Source organism: Leptodactylus fuscus, chromosome 4, assembly GCF_031893055.1.
Source record: "Leptodactylus fuscus isolate aLepFus1 chromosome 4, aLepFus1.hap2, whole genome shotgun sequence".
Classification (NCBI taxonomy): Eukaryota; Metazoa; Chordata; class Amphibia; order Anura; family Leptodactylidae; genus Leptodactylus; species Leptodactylus fuscus.
In genome coordinates, this window is record NC_134268.1 from 27,407,928 (window position 1) to 27,427,476 (window position 19,549).

Below are 19,549 nucleotides of genomic sequence, written 5' to 3' on the forward strand. Positions count from 1 at the left end.
ATAGATAAATAGATAGATAGATAGATAGATAGATAGATAGATAGATAGATAGATAGATAGATAGATAGATAGATATAGATAGGAGATAGAGAGATAGATGGATAGATAGATAGATAGATAGATAGATAGATAGATAGATAGATAGATAGGAGATAGATAGATAGATAGATAGATAGATAGATAGATAGATAGAGCCTTCCAAAAAATAATGGTAGAAAATATGTTGTACTATATTATTTTCAGCTCTACAATAGAGCCTTAACTTAAAAAGGTTGTATTGTATATCTGGAATGTCGCCCATATGGTAAATAAAGTATACGATATTGTTTTTGGAGTGATGCCTTCTGTTGGTCTATAGTTTGGATCTTAGGAATCCCACTCTGCACCCTAACCACTGAGACACTGCGGCTGGTCAATTCCAGATATATCTACAAATACAGTCCTATGAAAAAGTTTGGGCACCCCTATTAATCTTAATCATTTTTAGCTCTAAATATTTTGGTATTTGCAACAGCCATTTCAGTTTGATATATCTAATAACTGATGGACACAGTAATATTTCAGGATTGAAATGAGGTTTATTGTACTAACAGAAAATGCGCAATATGCATTAAACCAAAATTTGACTGGTGCAAAAGTATGGGCACCTCAACAGAAAAGTGACATTAATATTTAGTAGATCCTCCTTTTGCAAAGATAACAGCCTCTAGTCACTTCCTGTAGCTTTTAATCAGTTCCTGGATCCTGGATAAAGGTATTTTGGACAAACAATTCAAGTTCAGTTAAGTTAGATGGTCGCCGAGCATGGACAGCCCGCTTCAAATCATCCCACAGATGTTCAATGATATTCAGGTCTGGGGACTGGGATGGCCATTCCAGAACATTGTAATTGTTCCTCTGCATGAATGCCTGAGGATTTGGAGCGGTGTTTTGGATCATTGTCTTGCTGAAATATCCATCCCTGGCGTAACTTCAACTTCGTCACTGATTCTTGAACATTATTCTCAAGAATCTGCTGATACTGAGTGGAATCCATGCGACCCTCAACTTTAACAAGATTCCCGATGCCGGCATTGGCCACACAGCCCCAAAGCATGATGGAACCTCCACCAAATTTTACAGTGGGTAGCATGTGTTTTTCTTGGAATGCTGTTTCTTTTTGGACGCCATGCATAACGCCTTTTTTTATAACCAAACAACTCAATTTTTGTTTCCAAAATGAAGCTGCCTTGTCCAAATGTGCTTTTTCATACCTCAGGCAACTCTATTTGTGGCGTACGTGCAGAAACGGCTTCTTTCTCATCACTCTCCCATACAGCTTCTATTTGTGCAAAGTGCACTGTAGTGTTGACCGATGCACAGTGACACCATCTGCAGCAAGATGATGCTGCAGCTCTTTGGAGGTGGTCTGTGGATTGTCCTTGACTGTTCTCACCATTCTTCTTCTCTGCCTTTCTGATATTTTTCTTGGCCTGCCACTTCTGGGCTTAACAAGAACTGTCCCTGTGGTCTTCCATTTCCTTACTATGTTCCTCACAGTGGAAACTGACAGGTTAAATCTCTGAGACAACTTTTTGTATCCTTCCCCTGAACAACTATGTTGAACAATCTTTGTTTTCAGATCATTTGAGAGTTGTTTTGAGTAGCCCATGATGCCACTCTTCAGAGGAGATTCAAATAGGAGATCAACTTGCAATTGGCCACCTTAAATACCTTTTCTTATGATTGGATACATCTGGCTATGAAGTTCAAAGCTCACTGAGGTTACAAAACCAATTTTGTGCTTCAGTAAGTCAGTAAAAAGTAGTTAGGGGAATTCAAATCAATAAAATGATAAGGGTGCCCATACTTTTGCACCGGTCAAATTTTGGTTTAATGCATATTGCACATTTTCTGTTAGTACAATAAACCTCATTTCAATCCTGAAATATTACTGTGTCCATCAGTTATTAGATATATCAAACTGAAATGGCTGTTGCAAACACCAAAATATTTAGAACAAAAAATGATTAAGATTAATAGGGGGGCACAAACTTTTTCATAGGACTGTAGATTCTGTATCTGATACTGTATATGATAATTATATATAATATGTTACCTGTCTCTTCATTGCCATAGATCAGTGTGTAGTACATGGGAGGACATGGAGAAATACAGTATTTGGTAACAGTAATTGTCTGCACTTCATTTACTGCTTGTTGGGTCGTGTTCCAGTTCTGTAGAGTTATAACCTAAGGGGAAGAAAATAATGAAACTTCAGCCTTGTATCATGATACACAGACAAGAGGAGGATATACAGAATATAATACACCACGTACCTGCTGTTCTAGGATGGTGTCACTCTGTGACTGTATGTTCTGTATTTCTTGTACTGCATCAGGTGTTTGCTGCTCTGTATATGGACTCTTCTGTTTATAGACACCGACATCAATTACAGCCGGTCCCCACACATTCTGGATATACGCCTCAAAGTAACAACTGGAAATGGAAAGAAAAGTGAAACAAATCAATAAATGTGTCTGATCTGTGTTGTTGTGAAGCTACCGCTCCCATCGTGCACACTTGCTTGGTTATTCTGAAAGGCCCACAGAAATGACTGGAGCATGATGGAAGTTGTAGTCTCTCAACAGCTGGAGGTTACCCCGAGGGTTGCTGATCCCGATCATGAAATTTGCTTAATCGCCGATCGGGAACCGATCTTTACTGATCCCGATCGCTCAATCCAACTCAAAGCTTCTCTATGGGAAAAGTCACTTTTAGGGTTGAGCCAATCTTAAGATTTCAAAATCCAATTGCCGATCATTTTCCAGCCGATCCCAATCCCGATCGTGATCTTTTCCGATCCCGATCGCTCAACCCTACTGTAGGGAGATAGCACCTGAGCATGTGTGTCCACCAGTATGCAGCTAATTAGGTGGACGTACACACTGCTATGCACATTAAACACCAGGCGGCGCCATACTATGAAAGTAATCAGCAAATGCAAAATATGGTTAATTTTTATAATCTTTACAACAAAGGGTATTCCCATCTTACACATTAACGGCACATCTTCAGGATAAGCCACACAATGTCTTGTAGATGTGGGTCCCACCTCTGGAGCCTACACCTATCTAGAGATGAGTGAACCAGTTCATAAGGAGCCGGGTTCTTTACAGGTTTTGGAAACTTGTGAGTATTCGCGACACCAGGTTTGCCCATCTCTACACCTATCTCCAGAACAGGGGTCCCTAAGGCATCTGTACAGTATAGTGCCCGGTAACATACTACACATCCCAGAATGCAACGCTGTGAGCCGACCTTGACCTAACCTTTAGCTCTGAGGCAATACTGTAATTGCAGATAAAATAATTTTAACGTAAAATGTACTAGAATAGTAAAATACTGAAATTGGGAGAAAATATTTATTTGCAATATAACCATATAATGTGACTTACGGCTGGCCCTCCTGTAAGTAAAACTTTTTTGACTTCTGATATACATTTGAGAAGTATGAAGTTGAGTAATATCCATAGGCAATCTTCACCTGAAATAGAGGAAAATAAGTAAAAAATAAGTGGCAAGTTAGAGTCTACTTACATTGGCTTTGTTTTTGCAATCCATCAGAAGTTCTGGTTTGATGGCTAGAATGGTGTAGTGTACTCGTAACCATCAGAACCCTAGAAGAAACCTGACCAACCCAATCATAGGTCAATGAGATCCATCAGGATCCATAACTAGATCCATCATTCCAGTCATGGTTCTTTTAAAGTACGGAAGCCATGATATTAAAGGGGTTTCAAATGAATGGGACTGAGTTGTAGCATTGTCATGTGACCAACAGAAGTGATGTCACTTCCTTGGAAGAAGAAAGCAGCCATGTTTTCTAATCCCTGATAATCCCTTTAAGTAGGCTATAGGATTATATGGGTAGGATTACTTAAAGTATGAGAACTTTCTGAATTGGCAAATTGGAGTCCTACTTTTTTTGCTGTCTAAGGTCTAGAACCAGATTTCAGTAGGTCCTCATTATTGAAGGGTATTTTAATTAATAAAACAGGCTATTTATTACTATATACAGTTATACAGTTTACCTTTCTTGTAGGGTCACCGGACTCATTGAAGTACAGAGCATAATTATCGTCTCCTTTTATATAGAAATTGTAATAATCTGTTTCCGGGGGCACAAAGAAACCAGAGAGCCGAGCGACAAAGGCATTGGTCTCCAAAGGCCAAGATACGGATCCACCATCATACCAAGAAGACCCAGCATAGCCTGTGGAGTTCTCGTTCAATGTTAGTGCATTGTCCGGTGACATACTAACGTTCCATCGCTCCATCTTCAGTCCTCGGCTTCCTAAAAGTAAAGTATAAGATTACTTCAATGGGTTTCCCAGTTTAGAAGACACATTATCATACCTTATCAGAAGATTATGAGTTAATAGGGTAGGAGGGTCCTCTGTTCCAGAACCCAATTTCTTGGCTAGAATATGGAGTACGCATTGCATGGAACATGTCGGCAATATTTCCTCGCCCATATCACGGTTAGTACCTTGCAGGTGGTCTTAAGATTTCTATCCAACATGCAAATGACTTCTGTAGAGTCAAGGGGGGGAGAGCTAGCAGCAGAAGATAAGCTAATATAGCACCTTAATTCATGGAGACAGGGGATGTTGCCAGATTGGAGGGGCTGGCTTTGGGGTGTGAAGAGTTAGCTCTTTGACCGACATTATGAAGTCACAGGGGAGATGGATGGTTGTGATGACATATCACCACCTAGAGATTTGATTCCTGCTGTTCTCCTGATCAATTTGGTGTTTTGCTTTTGGCAGTTTCCAAGAAATACAATAGCCACAAACAAATAACTTAGATCACTATAGAATTCCATGGCGGTCTAAGTTGATTCATCTGAAACACAGAAGGTTTGGGGTTTTGCAGCCCTAATATGGACACACTAATATGTGAAAGATGAATAAGGCTTTGAATGGTAATATTCAGTCTTACCCATATGATACAAAAAGTCCCTTCAGTTGCTGCCCAACATCTTTGCAGAACCAAATGGGAAAATGGCATGGCATTTAGGACTTGTCAAAAATGGAGCAGATTCTTCTCGTGATGAACTAATACAATATCACTATATATAAGATTATACTCTTTATATACCTGGGAAAAGAGAGGGCAGAATAGACGGCCTTGGAGGACCCTTACAAGTGATTGTTGTATCTGATAATCCAAGAAGTTGGCATTCCTGACCTGTAACACAATGAAATTAAACATGAACATGAGCAATATCCAGGTGACTCTTGTAGTCTGTTACCCAGAAGTAGTAGACAGATGGAGGTGTGTATTATACAGAGTTTTGGTATTCCATAAAGTATACAATAGATCATCTGTTGCTATCTTGGAAACGGTTTGCTTACAGGTCTAGTGTTGATGGAAGACCCCAGAATCATCCCAATGGTCCACAATAGTCACTCACCTCCTACAAGGACTCTAGCAGGAGCGTCTGTTTGATCAAAGTACCGTCCAGATATTGTGATTATTGTACCGCCTTCTATACTTCCAGTGGAGGGAAAAATCCCAGTAATCTCTAGAAAAGGAACAGCATGCAAGGCATAAATATAATGGGATCAGTATATTAGACGTGCAAGGACAATTTGCTATGTGTTCGGTGGATAAAATGAGAATACACATAGGCTGTAAACGGGTCTTCCAGGATTATCCGTCTACGTACCAAGGTACAGGGCACAAGGTGTTATACAAAACATGCAGCGACTAACCTCCCATCGACACAGGAACAAGATCACGTAGGAGCCCAGATAATATAATGGCAAGACAATGGCTTACCTCACAGCGCTGTTTTGTTTATCTGGGGTCCTCCGGTTCTCGGTCCAAATCGGTGGGTGGATGGATGGTCACACTATCGGCTGCACATCGAAAGACCTTGCGCCCCACGTTGGGCTCCAGAAATGTTAGGGGGCAATCACCCCTGGTTATGTTGTCGTAGGCCAAATCAATAATCAATAAGTTCGAGCGCTCGGGAAACAGACTCAGACACCAGTGTATCTCAAGCAAGTGTTTCAGTTTATTGCAGCATCCAGTGGATACTTATAGGAAGTATGATATACTACAGTCACAGGGCACATGCCCTTACAGGGAGATCCATGTCAGGGCCTAGTTTTACGACATGCAGACATAACAAGAACGGATAACAGTCTATATCTGCTTCTTTTCCCAGCTTCGATATCACTATGTCCTAGACTGGCTGGCAGTGCTGATCTGTAAGGTCAGCACTATGATCACAGCAAGCTACTATTCTACTATTTTTCAAGAACAAGAATTATTATTATTATTATTTTAACCCTAACATGACCCATCTCCAGTATTGGTCGTCAGTTGATGATTGGCACAGGTCCAACACCAAGGAAACCCACCGATCAGCTTCAACATGAAACACCGCACCATTCCTTTGTACAACCACTATGCTTTGGTATCACACCTCCGCCCCATTCAGTTGAATGGCACTGAGTTGTGATCAGGCCATGTGACTGATGAACGTGACATCACACAGCTGATCTGCTGGGGGCCCGGGTGTCAGATCCCTCTGATTTCCAAATGACCTATCCTAAGGTCCAACCAACATCTTTAAGAGACCCACGTATGCCAAAAGAGTGTCCTTTCTGCTAAGTATCGTATAAAACATACATTTGTTACCTGCATACGTCTGGTACATGGCAATTTTATTCACGGAAGACACAAAATACGTGGCCAAGTCTGGTAAACTCCTGGAACAGAAGAAGGAGCCATAGTTATATTATTTAGTAGGGTGTAGGAGATTTGTATTAGGAGATAATGGCACTAGATGAATCCCCTTCAGAAGGGATTTTGCCAGAAAAGTTGGTCCCATTTGACACCTGGATTAACTTAAAGGGGTTTTGGGGGAGGTAATTTGTTTTGTCAGTGTACACATAGCAGCGGCCACCATGTCAACTCACCTGGATTTCCGGGTTTCCAGGTCAATACATCCTCTCACCCGCCACCCAATACTCCTCAGCACAGCGCAGTGAATATAAGTGAGGAACAGGGGTATTCTCACAAACCATTCAGCTGCGTACTTGCAGACCCACTCTGATCCAGAGAATGGGTGTGTTTTACCCCCATTGAGAATGTAGTGGTGGACACATAAGCGCCCCGCGCCATTTATTCCAATGGGAGGGATGGAGATTGCAGTGTGCTGTACTTCAGCGATTTTCAGCGCTCCCAATGAAATGAATAGAGCGGATGTTCTTCTGCATCCCCTGAGTATTCCTATAAGCAGCAACTGTACCCAGTTTTAACTTTCCCGGGACCAAAGATTCAGTCCACTGCCTTAGACTAGATGCACACAAACCTCCATGGGAAAAAGTCATGGATGGCACATGGATGATATCCGTGTGCTGTCCGTGCGCCCTGTACAGACTCATTCATTTCCTGCAGTGAGCCCTGTAGCAAAATGGACAGGAATAAGTCATATGCTGAGTTTCAACCTGAGCTCATGACCCCCTACATGGTCCTGTGCACTAGCCTTTAAAAACACGGACAAAGAACACGCTTGTGTGCATGGAACCTTAGGTCTCCATTTTCTATATTTCCTTAGAAGATGACACCATCTATCATGCTATTTCACATGAACTTACCGTCCATAATTACTGTCCAAGATAAAACTGATATTGAGATGACCTATGGGAAAATAACCAAATTTGAGGTTAATTTACATTATATTTAGATCATCAGTTTAGTATTCTCATTGTGCAGAGATGGACAACACGATTCTGATAATACGGCGCAGGATCTACATAAGAATGTCCACCTTACCGACATATGTCCCTGTATTGCGGCAGATCATGGAGCCTGTGTCATAGTATATACTGTTCAGCTGTAACCCGTACCTAAGAATGGAGATAGATTATACCACTATTTGTAAAATGAGTACACATTAGCATGAAATGTGTGCAGCTAGCGCCCCCTAGTGTCTACTAATAAATAAACTACCGGTACATTACAATAAAAGCCATAGAAATAAATACGGTAAGTAGAAATATTAATATGACATCAGGAAGAGCACATAAAAGGAAAAAGTCGTTCCAAATTGTAAATTTCCAAAGCAATTGTGTCCTTACAAGACATATTGTTGCACTTGACTTACAGAGTATCAGAATTGGGTACAAGCAGGTTACACGGCATTCCTCCAGCGTAAACCCTGTGAAATGCGACAAAATCAGGATGAAAAACACTACAAAAAGACACAAAACATTGTCGAGCTTTTCATGACTTTGTAGATCTTCTTTGCTTTCCTTGGGAAAACTTATAAAGTGAGTAGTGAGCGGTGGGTCGTTCAATATCTAGAGGTCAATGTGTGGATACAGATATGGGGGGGGATAAAAAAAAAATTGCAAAAATAAATACACAATAGGGAGGTTCATATCTTCTGTCCTGGGTGGATTATATATAATCCTACAAATACTGTCACATTTTCATGAAAAATGGACATCCAGGGGGCAGTGTGGTGACAGTGATGAGATATAGGGGAAGCCATGGTATACGCGGTGGTCATGACATCACAGAAGAAGCCTGAGGAGGACAGAAGATGCTGGGTAGACCAAGGTGTGGATAGGTGACTGTTTTACTATGCCCCCCCTTTGGGCCTCCTCATATTTGGTTCGGACTGGAAACAAAACTGGAGGGCGAACCAAGAGAAGATCCATGGCATGAATCCTGCTAGGTTCGTCCTTCTCAAATCAGAACATTTGGTAAAGGACTTACCTGAGTACTCGGACATTTCTTCCGTTAGAACTTAAAGCCGTATTACTGCCATAGACGTCAGTGAAGATTTTGCCTGTGATGGTGATCAAGGAATCTGAAAAAGAAACAGATAGGAAATATATATATATATATATATATATATATATATATATATATATATATATATATATACACAGGACAGGGATCTTGGTGATTCCTGTCTTTCTACTCCAACCCAGGACCACCCACCTGACAGTAGAGGCCATAACCCACCCCATTCCTTGATAACATCAGAGGACTTTATATACTTATCAGTCCCTCCAAGTTACAGTTAAGGTCATATCTTACTTTTAGCACAGCTTGGTATCTCTATACGTTTGATATGAGACATTAATACATTATATGTCTATGCTATATGTATGGTTTTTATCTTGGAGGTGGATAGTTTATACAGACAGGCAAGGAGTTTGTATGTTCTCCCCGTGTTTGCATGGATTTCCATCACATATTCCAAAAACCTACCGATAGGGAAAAATGTACATTGTGAGCTCTATGTGGGGCTCGAATCTACATTTTTTTAAAAAAATAAAATAAAATCTCTGTGTGCATTGACCCTAACATTCAAACATTTGAAAAATCGGATTTTTTTTTTTTTTTTTTAGAAAAAAAATCAGAAATACCTGGAATTCCAGAAACGGGTGATAAACTGTTAATCACTGGGGTGTAGTATATATGTGTCTGTAATAAAATGATAGAAAAATAGATTTACGTAAAATATCTGATGTGCTTTAAATGCTATTGTCAGAACACAGCCCTATTCTATCATCTTTTCCTGCCCAAATAATATATCCCTTACAATATAACAGCAACATACAGTATGCAAATAATACTGCTATATAGTACTCACATTACACGCCAATAAATTTCCAAAATAATACTGCTATATAGTACTCACATTACACTCCCATATTTTTTCCCAAATTATTCTGCTATATAATAATCACATAATAGTAAATTTCCCAAATAATATTGCTACCCAGTGCCCAAATAAATGTGTCGTTTCAGAGGTTATAGGGGAAAAGACCTATTTTTGGCGAGGCTTTTAAACATTTTCCATGTTATTATCGATTTTAAAAAAATTATTTAAAAAATTGCAGTTTAGACTCTGGCCACTAAGCATAAAATTTGCAGAGACTTCCTGATTTTTGTAGGAACAGTCCCCTCACTTATCAGCTGACTTATGGTCACAGCTATCATATATACTTAGATACGATACAGAATATACCAGTCACAACAGGTGGTGGTCACAGTTTATCCCCCCCCCCCCCCTCCTCTGCAGAGGTCACAATGCATGGCTAGAAAACTCTCAATATCAATAGGATCTGCTCCAGACTATTGTGTCTATGATCTATTATCCATAACCAGGAAACAGGAAGTCACAAACTATTTTAGGCTTAGTGGCAAGAGTTGGAATTGCAAGATTTTTAGGATTATTTTCAAATATAGATATTAATAACCTGGAAAATTATGTGGTTTGATCAATAGGTTATTTCCTAGTGGCACATTCCCTTTAAGAGGCTTATCCCATTACCTTTCTCCATATAGTATATGTATCGCTAAATTAATTCCATAGTGAAGAACACGTTAGTAACAAATTGCGTTACCATACCTGGAACATACACCATGTGGCCTGGTAGTTTCCATAACAGGTGTTACTGGTAGACACCGGAACGCCGTCAACACTCACTTTCACCATGTAATTATCTGCCGGCATGGCTCTGTAATACAAGAAAATATATATATATTTTAAATTTTAAATCCATGACTTCATCCATGAATATTAAAGGAAACCAGAAAAACATTTTATCATAGTCTGTTTGTAAAAAAAAAAAAATAATAATTTGAATTATGAATTCTGAATTCTTAACTCTCACTGTTTTTGCGCCAAAAATTGCGCCTTTTTATAATTTTCCAATGATTATGTTATTTTGGGGAAAACCATGGGTTGGTGAAGGGTGGCCCAGGCAACCATGGCCTAGCAAATTTATATACTCGAGTATAAGCCGAATTTTTCAGGACAGTTTTTGAGCTGAAAAAGCTCCCCTCGGCTTATACTCGAGTCAGCAAAAATTTTTTTTTTTTTTTTTTAGAAGGGGGGGTCTATGACCAGCCACAATATCAATGTATAGAATCTCCCATAAAATAGTGCAAAAAAATAAATAAATTAAAAAAATAAATAAATAAATAAAATAAAAGTTGTAAATCCCTCCTTTCCCTAGAATCCACACAAACACATCAGGTATCCCTGTGTCTGAAAGTGCCCGGGCTACTGAATATAGGGGATCTGCAGTGCTCCTGTTCCATAGGGAAGGGGTTAATAGGAGCACTGCAGATCCCCTATATTCAGCCAGGCTGAATTCCAAGTGGGGGAAGAAAACCCAGTCCTCAAGCTCAGGGAAGGAGCAGACAGACAACCAAAACACCCCCTCCCCTTCCCCAGCACTCAGCAACTACTGCACCCAAAAACTACGACCATTTTAATTTTTGAAATTTTCCAGTAGCTGCTGCATTTCCCCCCTAGGCTTATACTTGAGTCAATAAGTTTTCCCAGGTTTTTTGTGGTAAAATTAGGGGCTTCGGCTTATACTCGGGTCGGCTTATACTCGAGTATTTACAACATAAATTATAAATGGAAATTTCAGTTTCAGATTTCGGATTATGGTACATGGACATCCTGAGAAACTAGAATAAAGTCAGCCCCTATAGCACAGGTAATTAAGATAAGCATATCTCCCCAGACAACCCCTTTAATCTCCCTACAGCACTCCCACAGGGAATATGGAGCATTACACAATGTCCATTCAAAGTCAATGGGTTGTCTATGTAATACAGGACAGGATAGGTCCTCCAAAGCAGGAGACTCTCTACTCTGAATCTACTTTCTACTCTGAACCAGAGACCTTCTCTCTATTAAGTTACAGGTATCCATAAAAGTGTACGGGAATTCAATTTCTAAACCTGACACCCCCTTTATGACAATGTTGGCGAGGTCGAGTACCTGGTGATGCAGGTGATCTGTGTGGCATGACTGGAATCTTTCTCAACATCACATGGGATTGAAAGGGTCGATGAAACCATCTGGACGCTATTTCCCAGATTGGCTCTTCCATCTCCATAGTTGAATTGATCGGCGTCTGCAAAGCCTAAAGAGAGAAATAAAGCAGGTGACCAGAGAGACAACCGTACATACAGCATATACAATATGACATAAGACCGGTATAAAGCACTTAAAGCCAGATAATGTCAAACCAATTTAAAGGTTGCCTTCTCGCGGAGATGCTTCTTAAGATTATAATATATATAAAAGCAATAAATTGTAAAATTCAAACGTTCATGTTCCATCGGCCCGACCCACAACCCCAAAGTACAGTACTTGTAAGTATATTAAAGCCTCCTTGGACAACCCCTCTTGCAGGGAGAGGTAACAAAGACCCTTATCTCCCTTGAGAACAATGAAACTGCATCTTAAAATTTAACATACCAACCCTTCCTTTCCCCCACACTTCAGGACCGCCATATACACATTAGGTACTGTCCCGCTGAAATTGGTGGGTTCTGGTGACCTTCATCTAATGGATATGGTCAACACCAGCTCTATACAGGCTGTGTAGATTATAGGAAAAAGATCTTAACCAAGTACTTGGAGGAAACATTTAGGATGTGTCCCCCTCTTACCCCCAAGGGCCCATAATAGTACTCTGAACTAATACTAGGTAAGGGGCCAATTTTCAATGAAAGAGCAACCTCTCCCGTAGTGCAACTTTGCATCTGATCCATTTAGACGGTTTGGTGTACAGATATAGCAAAGTTAAACATGACAGTTGAATGCTACATCTGTACTGCCTGGTCTGCATTGAAGGAATCCCAAAAGATTCAGCTTTTTCAATAGAGGGGGAGAGGTTCCTGCTGCAGCCAGTTGTCCTACAACCTGGGACACAGACTGCAAGAAAACTCCTGGGACGCCCAGAGAAAATTTCCTTATATATTTCTCCATTTTAATTGTAATGTGAGACACATTAGGACCAAAGCAAAGAAGAAGAGGAATGGAGGAAGTGCTCTATTGTGTGTATTTTCTATTACTACACTCACCGGCCACTTTATTAGGTACACCTGTCCAACTGCTCGTTAACACTTAATTTCTAATCAGCCAATCACATGGCGGCAACTCAGTGCATTTAGGCATGTAGACATGGTCAAGACAATCTCCTGCAGTTCAAACCGAGCATCAGTATGGGGAAGAAAGGTGATTTGAGTGCCTTTGAACGTGGCATGGTTGTTGGTGCCAGAAGGGCTGGTCTGAGTATTTCAGAAACTGCTGATCTACTGGGATTTTCACGCACAACCATTTCTAGGGTTTACAGAGAATGGTCCGAAAAAGAAAAAACATCCAGTGAGTGGCAGTTCTGTGGGCGGAAATGCGTTGTTGATGCCAGAGGTCAGAGGAGAATGGCCAGACTGGTTCGAGCTGATAGAAAGGCAACAGTGACTCAAATAGCCACCCATTACAACCAAGGTAGCCAGAAGAGCATCTCTGAATGCACAGTACGTCGAACTTTGAGGCAGATGGGCTACAGCAGCAGAAGACCACACCGGGTGCCACTCCTTTCAGCTAAGAACAGGAAACTGAGGCTACAATTTGCACAAGCTCATCGAAATTGGACAATTGAAGATTGGAAAAATGTTGCTTGGTCTGATGAGTCTCGATTTCTGCTGCGACATTCGGATGGTAGGGTCAGAATTTGGCGTCAACAACATGAAAGCATGGATCCATCCTGCCTTGTATCAACGGTTCAGGCTGGTGGTGGTGGTGTCATGGTGTGGGGAATATTTTCTTGGCACTCTTTGGGCCCCTTGGTACCAATTGAGCATTGTTGCAACGCCAAAGCCTACCTGAGTATTGTTGCTGACCATGTCCATCCCTTTATGACCACAATGTACCCAACATCTGATGGCTACTTTCAGCAGGATAATGCGCCATGTCATAAAGCTGGAATCATCTCAGACTGGTTTCTTGAACATGACAATGAGTTCACTGTACTCCAATGGCCTCCACAGTCACCAGATCTCAATCCAATAGAGCATCTTTGGGATGTGGTGGAACGGGAGATTCGCATCATGGATGTGCAGCCGACAAATCTGCGGCAACTGTGTGATGCCATCATGTCAATATGGACCAAAATCTCTGAGGAATGCTTCCAGCACCTTGTTGTATCTATGCCACGAAGAATTGAGGCAGTTCTGAAGGCAAAAGGGGGTCCAACCCGTTACTAGCATGGTGTACCTAATAAAGTGGCCGGTGAGTGTAGTTTTCCTGTAAATTTTATGGTTCGTATACTTGGTGTCGCACTGTATATTTACCTTGTCCTAGGATTGTAAGTTTTGTTGCTCCGTTCAGGCTCCCGCGAGTTGGCATAATCTGGAAGACCTTGACTTGTCCATCTGCAAAAGAAAGTCAGTGATATGGGGAAAGGGATTAGTGGGTTAAAAACAGGGACAATGAGTTTTACACGTTCTTTCTGTCTGACCTAAAAAGAATCCAGCGTGGTAATAGTGTACTTATTTCTGGCCATTGTTCTACGGATGAAATGTGTCTGCGCTAAAATACAATAGAAACGTCTTGGATAAGGTCAGCGCATTTCTTATCATAGTCACTGAGGATGTGTTGTGAGAAAATCTTCCTAAATACACAAGACGTCGGGGGCTGCACAGAACTTAAAGCAGCTCTAATGTCTTCATATGATGACCTGCGTAACATTTTTGCACGGTACTGTATATCGGCACTATTCTTCTCTGACAGTAGCATGAACACATCCTTAAAGGGGATGTCCCCTAAAAGATATGCAGCTTTCTCTCAGCAAAGTGTGCACATTAATGTCAGTGACTGATCCCCTGGGAAATGTTAAGACCAAATCCTGACCCCTTGCTTAGGGGATCCTCTGAGAATTTCTTATAAGCATGACCAGCTTGACAAAACACAGTGCTAGATTAGGGCAACATGGTGGCTCAGTGGTTAGCATTGCAGCACTGGAGTCCTGGGTTCGAATCCTGCTAGGAACAACATCTTCAAAGAGTTTGTATGTTCTCCCTGTGTTTGCATGGATTTCCTCCCATTCTACAAAGACATACTGATAGGAGAAAAAATGTACATTGTGATCCCTATGTGGGGCTCACAATCTAATTAAAAAAAAACAAAAACACAGCCCTAGATGTTTTTCAATAAGACAGACAAGAAATCCTGATATTAAATATGAGTAGCCATAATGTATTGAAGGCTGGTTACAACTACTTACCTGTAACGTGAATGGACACACAAAGAACGAGAATCACCACTGGAAACATAGTGCCCGCAGTCAGTGCCCGCTACCAGCCGGAGCTGCAGATACACAAAATAAAGGGACACATGGCACGGTTACCTACTATTTACTATCCTAAGGCGAAATACATACTCGGTTCACACACGGCAGATTTATTACAAAAATTCCTGAACGAGTTTTAGGGCCCCTTCACACGGCGTAAGCGCTCGGCTCATTCCGAGCCGTACACGCGAGCGCTACTAAATACTTCCCATTCACTTCAATGGGAGCGCGGGTAAAGCCGGCTTTACGAGCGCTCCCATTGAAGTGAATGGGAAGTGTTTAGAAGCGTTCGCGTGTACGGCTCGGAATGAGCTGAGCGCTTACGCCGTGTAAAGGGGCCCTTAGAGAACTCCATGTGCAATGAGAAGGAAACTGGTATTCAGTCAAAGAAATTTTTGCAACAAATGCATGTGAATATTCCCTTATACAATGCAGAACACAAAATGCAAATATATAAGAGGCCATGTACAGTGTTGGCCAAAAGTATTGGCCCCCCTGCAATTCTGTCAGATAATACTCAGTTTCTTCCAGAAAATGATTGCAAGCACAAACTCTTTGGTAATATCTTCATTTATTTTGCTTGCAATGAAAAAACACAAAAGAGAATGAAAAAAAGTCAAATCATTGATCATTTTACACAAAACTCCAAAAATGGGCCGGACAAAAGTATTGGCGCCCTCAGCCTAATACTTGGTAGCACAACCTTTAGACACAATAACTGCGCACAACCGCTTCCGGTAACCAGCAATGAGTTTCTTACAAGGCTCTGCTGGAATTTTAGACCATTCTTCTTAGGCAAACTGCTCCAGGTCCCCCCTGAGATGTGAAGGGGGCCTTCTCCAAGCTGCCACCAAGAGATCTCTCCTCCCCCACAGGTGTTCTATGGGATTCAGGGCTGGACTCATTGCTGCCACTTTACAAGTCTCCAGGGCTTTCTCTCACCACCATTTTCTAGTGCTGACCTGAAGTGTGTTTTGGGTCATTGTCCTGCCGGAAGACCCCTGACCTCTGAGGGAGACCCAGCTTTCTCACACTGGGCCCTACATTATGCTGCACAATGTGTTGGTCGTCTTCAGACTTCATAATGCCATGCACACGGTCAAGCAGTCCAGTGCCAGAGGCAGCAAAGCAACCCCAAAACATCAGGGAACCTCCGCCATGTCTGACTGTAGGGACCGTGCTCTTTTCTTTGAAGGCCTCTTTTTTTCCTGTAAACTCTATGTTGATGCCTTTTCCTACTTTTGTCTCATCTGACCAGAGAACATTCTTCCAAAACGTTTTTGGCTTTCTCAGGTAAGTTTTGGCAAACTCCAGCCTGGCTTTTTTATGTCTCTGGGTAAGAAGTGGGGTCTTCCTGGGTCTCCTACCATACAGTTCCTTTTCATTCAGACGCTGACGCTGGATAGTACGGGTGACACTGTTGTACCCTTGGACTGCAGGGCAGCTTGGACTTGTTTGGATGTTAGTCGAGGTTCTTTATCCACCATCTGCACAATCTTGCGTTGAAATCTCTCGTCAATTTTTCTTTTCCGTCCACATCTAGGGAGGTTAGCCACAGTGCCATGGGCTTTACACTTCTTGATGACACTGTGCACGGTAGACACAGGAACCTTCAGGTCTTTGGAGATGGACTTGTAGCCTTGAGATTGCTCATGCTTCCTCACAATTTTGCTTCTCAAGTCCTCAGACAGTTCTTTGGTCTTCTTTCTTTTCTCCATGCTCAATGTGGTCACACAAGGACACAGGACAGAGGTTGAGTCAACTTTAATCCATTTCAACTGGCTGCAAGTGTGATTTAGTTATTGCCACCACCTGTTAGGTGCCTCAGGTAAGTAACAGGTGCTGTTAATTACACAAATTAGAGAAGCATCACATGATTTTTCAAACAGTGCCAATACTTTTGTCCACCCCCTTTTTATGTTTGGTGTGGAATTATATCCAATTTGACTTTTTGACAATTCTTTTTGTGGTTTTCCATTGAAGACAAATTAAATGAAGATAATAATACCAAAGAATTTGTCATTGCAATCATCTGGAAGAAAATGAGTATTATCTGACAGGATTGCAGGGGTGCCAATACTTTTGGCCAACACTGTATACTACTATTCTAAATTACATAAGGCAGGCAGGGGACTTTTCAATGGCACTCAGGAGATTCAAGTTACGCCTCTGATGGCAACCCCACTTCATGGTATAATATAGAGACGGGCGAATGACTGAAGAATCGTTTCGTTACAGGTTTGGACAACGCGATCCTCTGGTTTGTTCCGGTCCAAACTTGTTCAGATAAAACCATAAGTGAAATTTTTATACTCTGGGGTCTCTTCAGAGGTGACATGGATGTGCCAAGCATCACGATGTCACCGAGGAGGCTGAGGCAGATCGCCAGAGGCCACAGATAAGCGCAAAAGAGGTAACAGAAGGTGAGTATATTTTTTTGGGATTTTTTTTGTCACTTCTCCTGGGTCTCCATCTATTACATTCTGAGGTAATAGTTTACTGCAATACATGTCACAGCAGCCATCTTATTTCATTCAAGACGAATTCAAAGTTACTAAACCCAAACAATTGGGGATGTTTGGGTTGAACCCCGCTCGTACGTTTCTAGTATGAGACAAAGTATTCACACACACAACTTTAGTGCAGAAATTCTAAGTCTGTCCCATTCATCAGAATGGGGCTTGTAGATACTTTGGACAAAGAAATATTCACATACGGATGTAGCAGAGTTAACCCGAACGTCTGCAATGGGTTAAACTGCTGCAGAGAGATATCTTATTACAGAAGGCAGTGAAAAGTCATTTAAAAACATTTTTCCAATGACTTTCCATTAGTTTCTGTTGTCTCTGATAAGATATCACGCTGCAGCAGTTTAACCAGTTTCAGATATTCGGGTTAACTCTGCTACACCAGTATATAATGTCCCCATACGGCGCTCTCCTACCTCCTTCCGGTTATACACTCCTATATAGTCTTCACTTATTCCTTGGATTGTTCTTTGATCGTGTATATATTAGTTTTTTCTTGAGGTCTGAATTACATTCCTTCCCAAAAACACTGCAGGGTCAGATCACATAATGCAGTCGTAGATTCCATTTCGCAGATGACAGGCTCCCATCCACACATGTCTGCTTGCAGTGTATGTTCTAAGGACATGTGGAACGTCTTTCCGTACAACGGTCTCATTTTTCTGAGCTCTCCCCTAGTGGCTGAATATCATCACTACAGATTTAGAAACTAAAAACTGACTTTACCCAAATATATGGCACGGGAGGTGTCTGGAGGCCGCAGACCAAGAGGGACGTGTGGTGTGTGCGGTCACATCGGGTTGACAGAGAGCACGACAGGCCGAAGAAGCCTTGGCATGAAATAATTTACTATAACTCACTAACTGATGGTGGGAAGAATATGCAAATCTGACTTCCATGATGTAATTAGGAAGACAGTGCCTCAGTCATGTACACCAATAGAGGGCGCTCACTGGGTTGGGGGGATATTGTCACTCCATAGGGAGAGACCACCATTTAGGTGTGTGGAGTCTTATTAAGCCATTAGCGCTTCACTGTGCAAGGGAACATGGGAAGAATATGCAAATCTGTCTTCCATGATGTAATTAGGAAGTCCCCACCAAACCTGTCTAGAAGCCTCTCACCTCTGCCAGGTCAGTCCTCTCTGCGCCAAGCTGATGAGATGCAATAACATCAAAACAGCTGTTCTTGGCTGAGAGAGTACCTGTAAAATCCCAACATCATTGCAAACAAAGGCCTCTGAGAAGGTCGGACATGATGTTAAAGGGAGTGCCCTCTAGAGGCTTGCTTGACTGAGACTCTGTCTTCCTATTTACATCATGGAAGACAGACTTGCACATCCTCAGTCACGCCCTCTATTGGTGTGCATGCTTGAGGCACTGGCATCCTAATTACATCATGAAAGTCAGATTTGCATATTCTTCCCATGTTCCTTTGCACAGTGGAGCGCTCATGGCTTAATAAGACTCCACACACCTATATGGTGGTCTCTCCCTATGGAGTGATGATATCCCCCCATCACTAACTGATGTACATTTCCATCCTGGCGCAAGGCCGGAGCCTTTTCATCATCCAGGCTTGCCTTTGGCCAGGTGATGACTTTATTAAGGCCTCCTGCACACGACCATAGTGGATATACGGTCCGCAAATTCTAATCCTCAATCCGTAAAAAAAAGACTTCCTCATTGTGATTTTTCTAAATTTAGAAAAAAATATCATATTTTTTAAAAAATCAATAATTCAATTATTCAAGTAATTTTAGACCAAATGGAAGTTTAAAAGAAACTAATAAAATGTCACCATGATCTGGGCAGGAAAGGTCACTTCATTACTCTCGTCCTTCCT

At 41.5% G+C, this 19,549-nt stretch overlaps 1 protein-coding gene across 1 annotated transcript in view; it reads right to left on the bottom strand.

Moving 5' to 3' along the window:
• LOC142200143 (fibrocystin-L-like) overlaps positions 1–18,233 on the bottom strand; it is a 95,388-nt gene extending 77,155 nt beyond the window's left edge. The window contains exons 1-17 of the mRNA XM_075270293.1: positions 18,121–18,233; positions 15,111–15,193; positions 14,179–14,259; positions 11,819–11,963; positions 10,430–10,538; positions 9,441–9,498; positions 8,782–8,875; positions 8,165–8,218; positions 7,834–7,907; positions 7,656–7,698; positions 6,694–6,764; positions 5,459–5,569; positions 5,143–5,232; positions 4,074–4,336; positions 3,438–3,526; positions 2,319–2,478; positions 2,099–2,231 (exon numbers count right to left, since the gene is read on the bottom strand). Coding sequence (XP_075126394.1) covers positions 2,099–2,231; positions 2,319–2,478; positions 3,438–3,526; positions 4,074–4,336; positions 5,143–5,232; positions 5,459–5,569; positions 6,694–6,764; positions 7,656–7,698; positions 7,834–7,907; positions 8,165–8,218; positions 8,782–8,875; positions 9,441–9,498; positions 10,430–10,538; positions 11,819–11,963; positions 14,179–14,259; positions 15,111–15,159 — 1,624 coding nt within the window. The 5' untranslated portion in view covers positions 15,160–15,193; positions 18,121–18,233. The remainder of the gene's footprint in view (positions 1–2,098; positions 2,232–2,318; positions 2,479–3,437; positions 3,527–4,073; positions 4,337–5,142; positions 5,233–5,458; positions 5,570–6,693; positions 6,765–7,655; positions 7,699–7,833; positions 7,908–8,164; positions 8,219–8,781; positions 8,876–9,440; positions 9,499–10,429; positions 10,539–11,818; positions 11,964–14,178; positions 14,260–15,110; positions 15,194–18,120) is intronic.
• Positions 18,234–19,549: the final 1,316 nt, after the last annotated feature.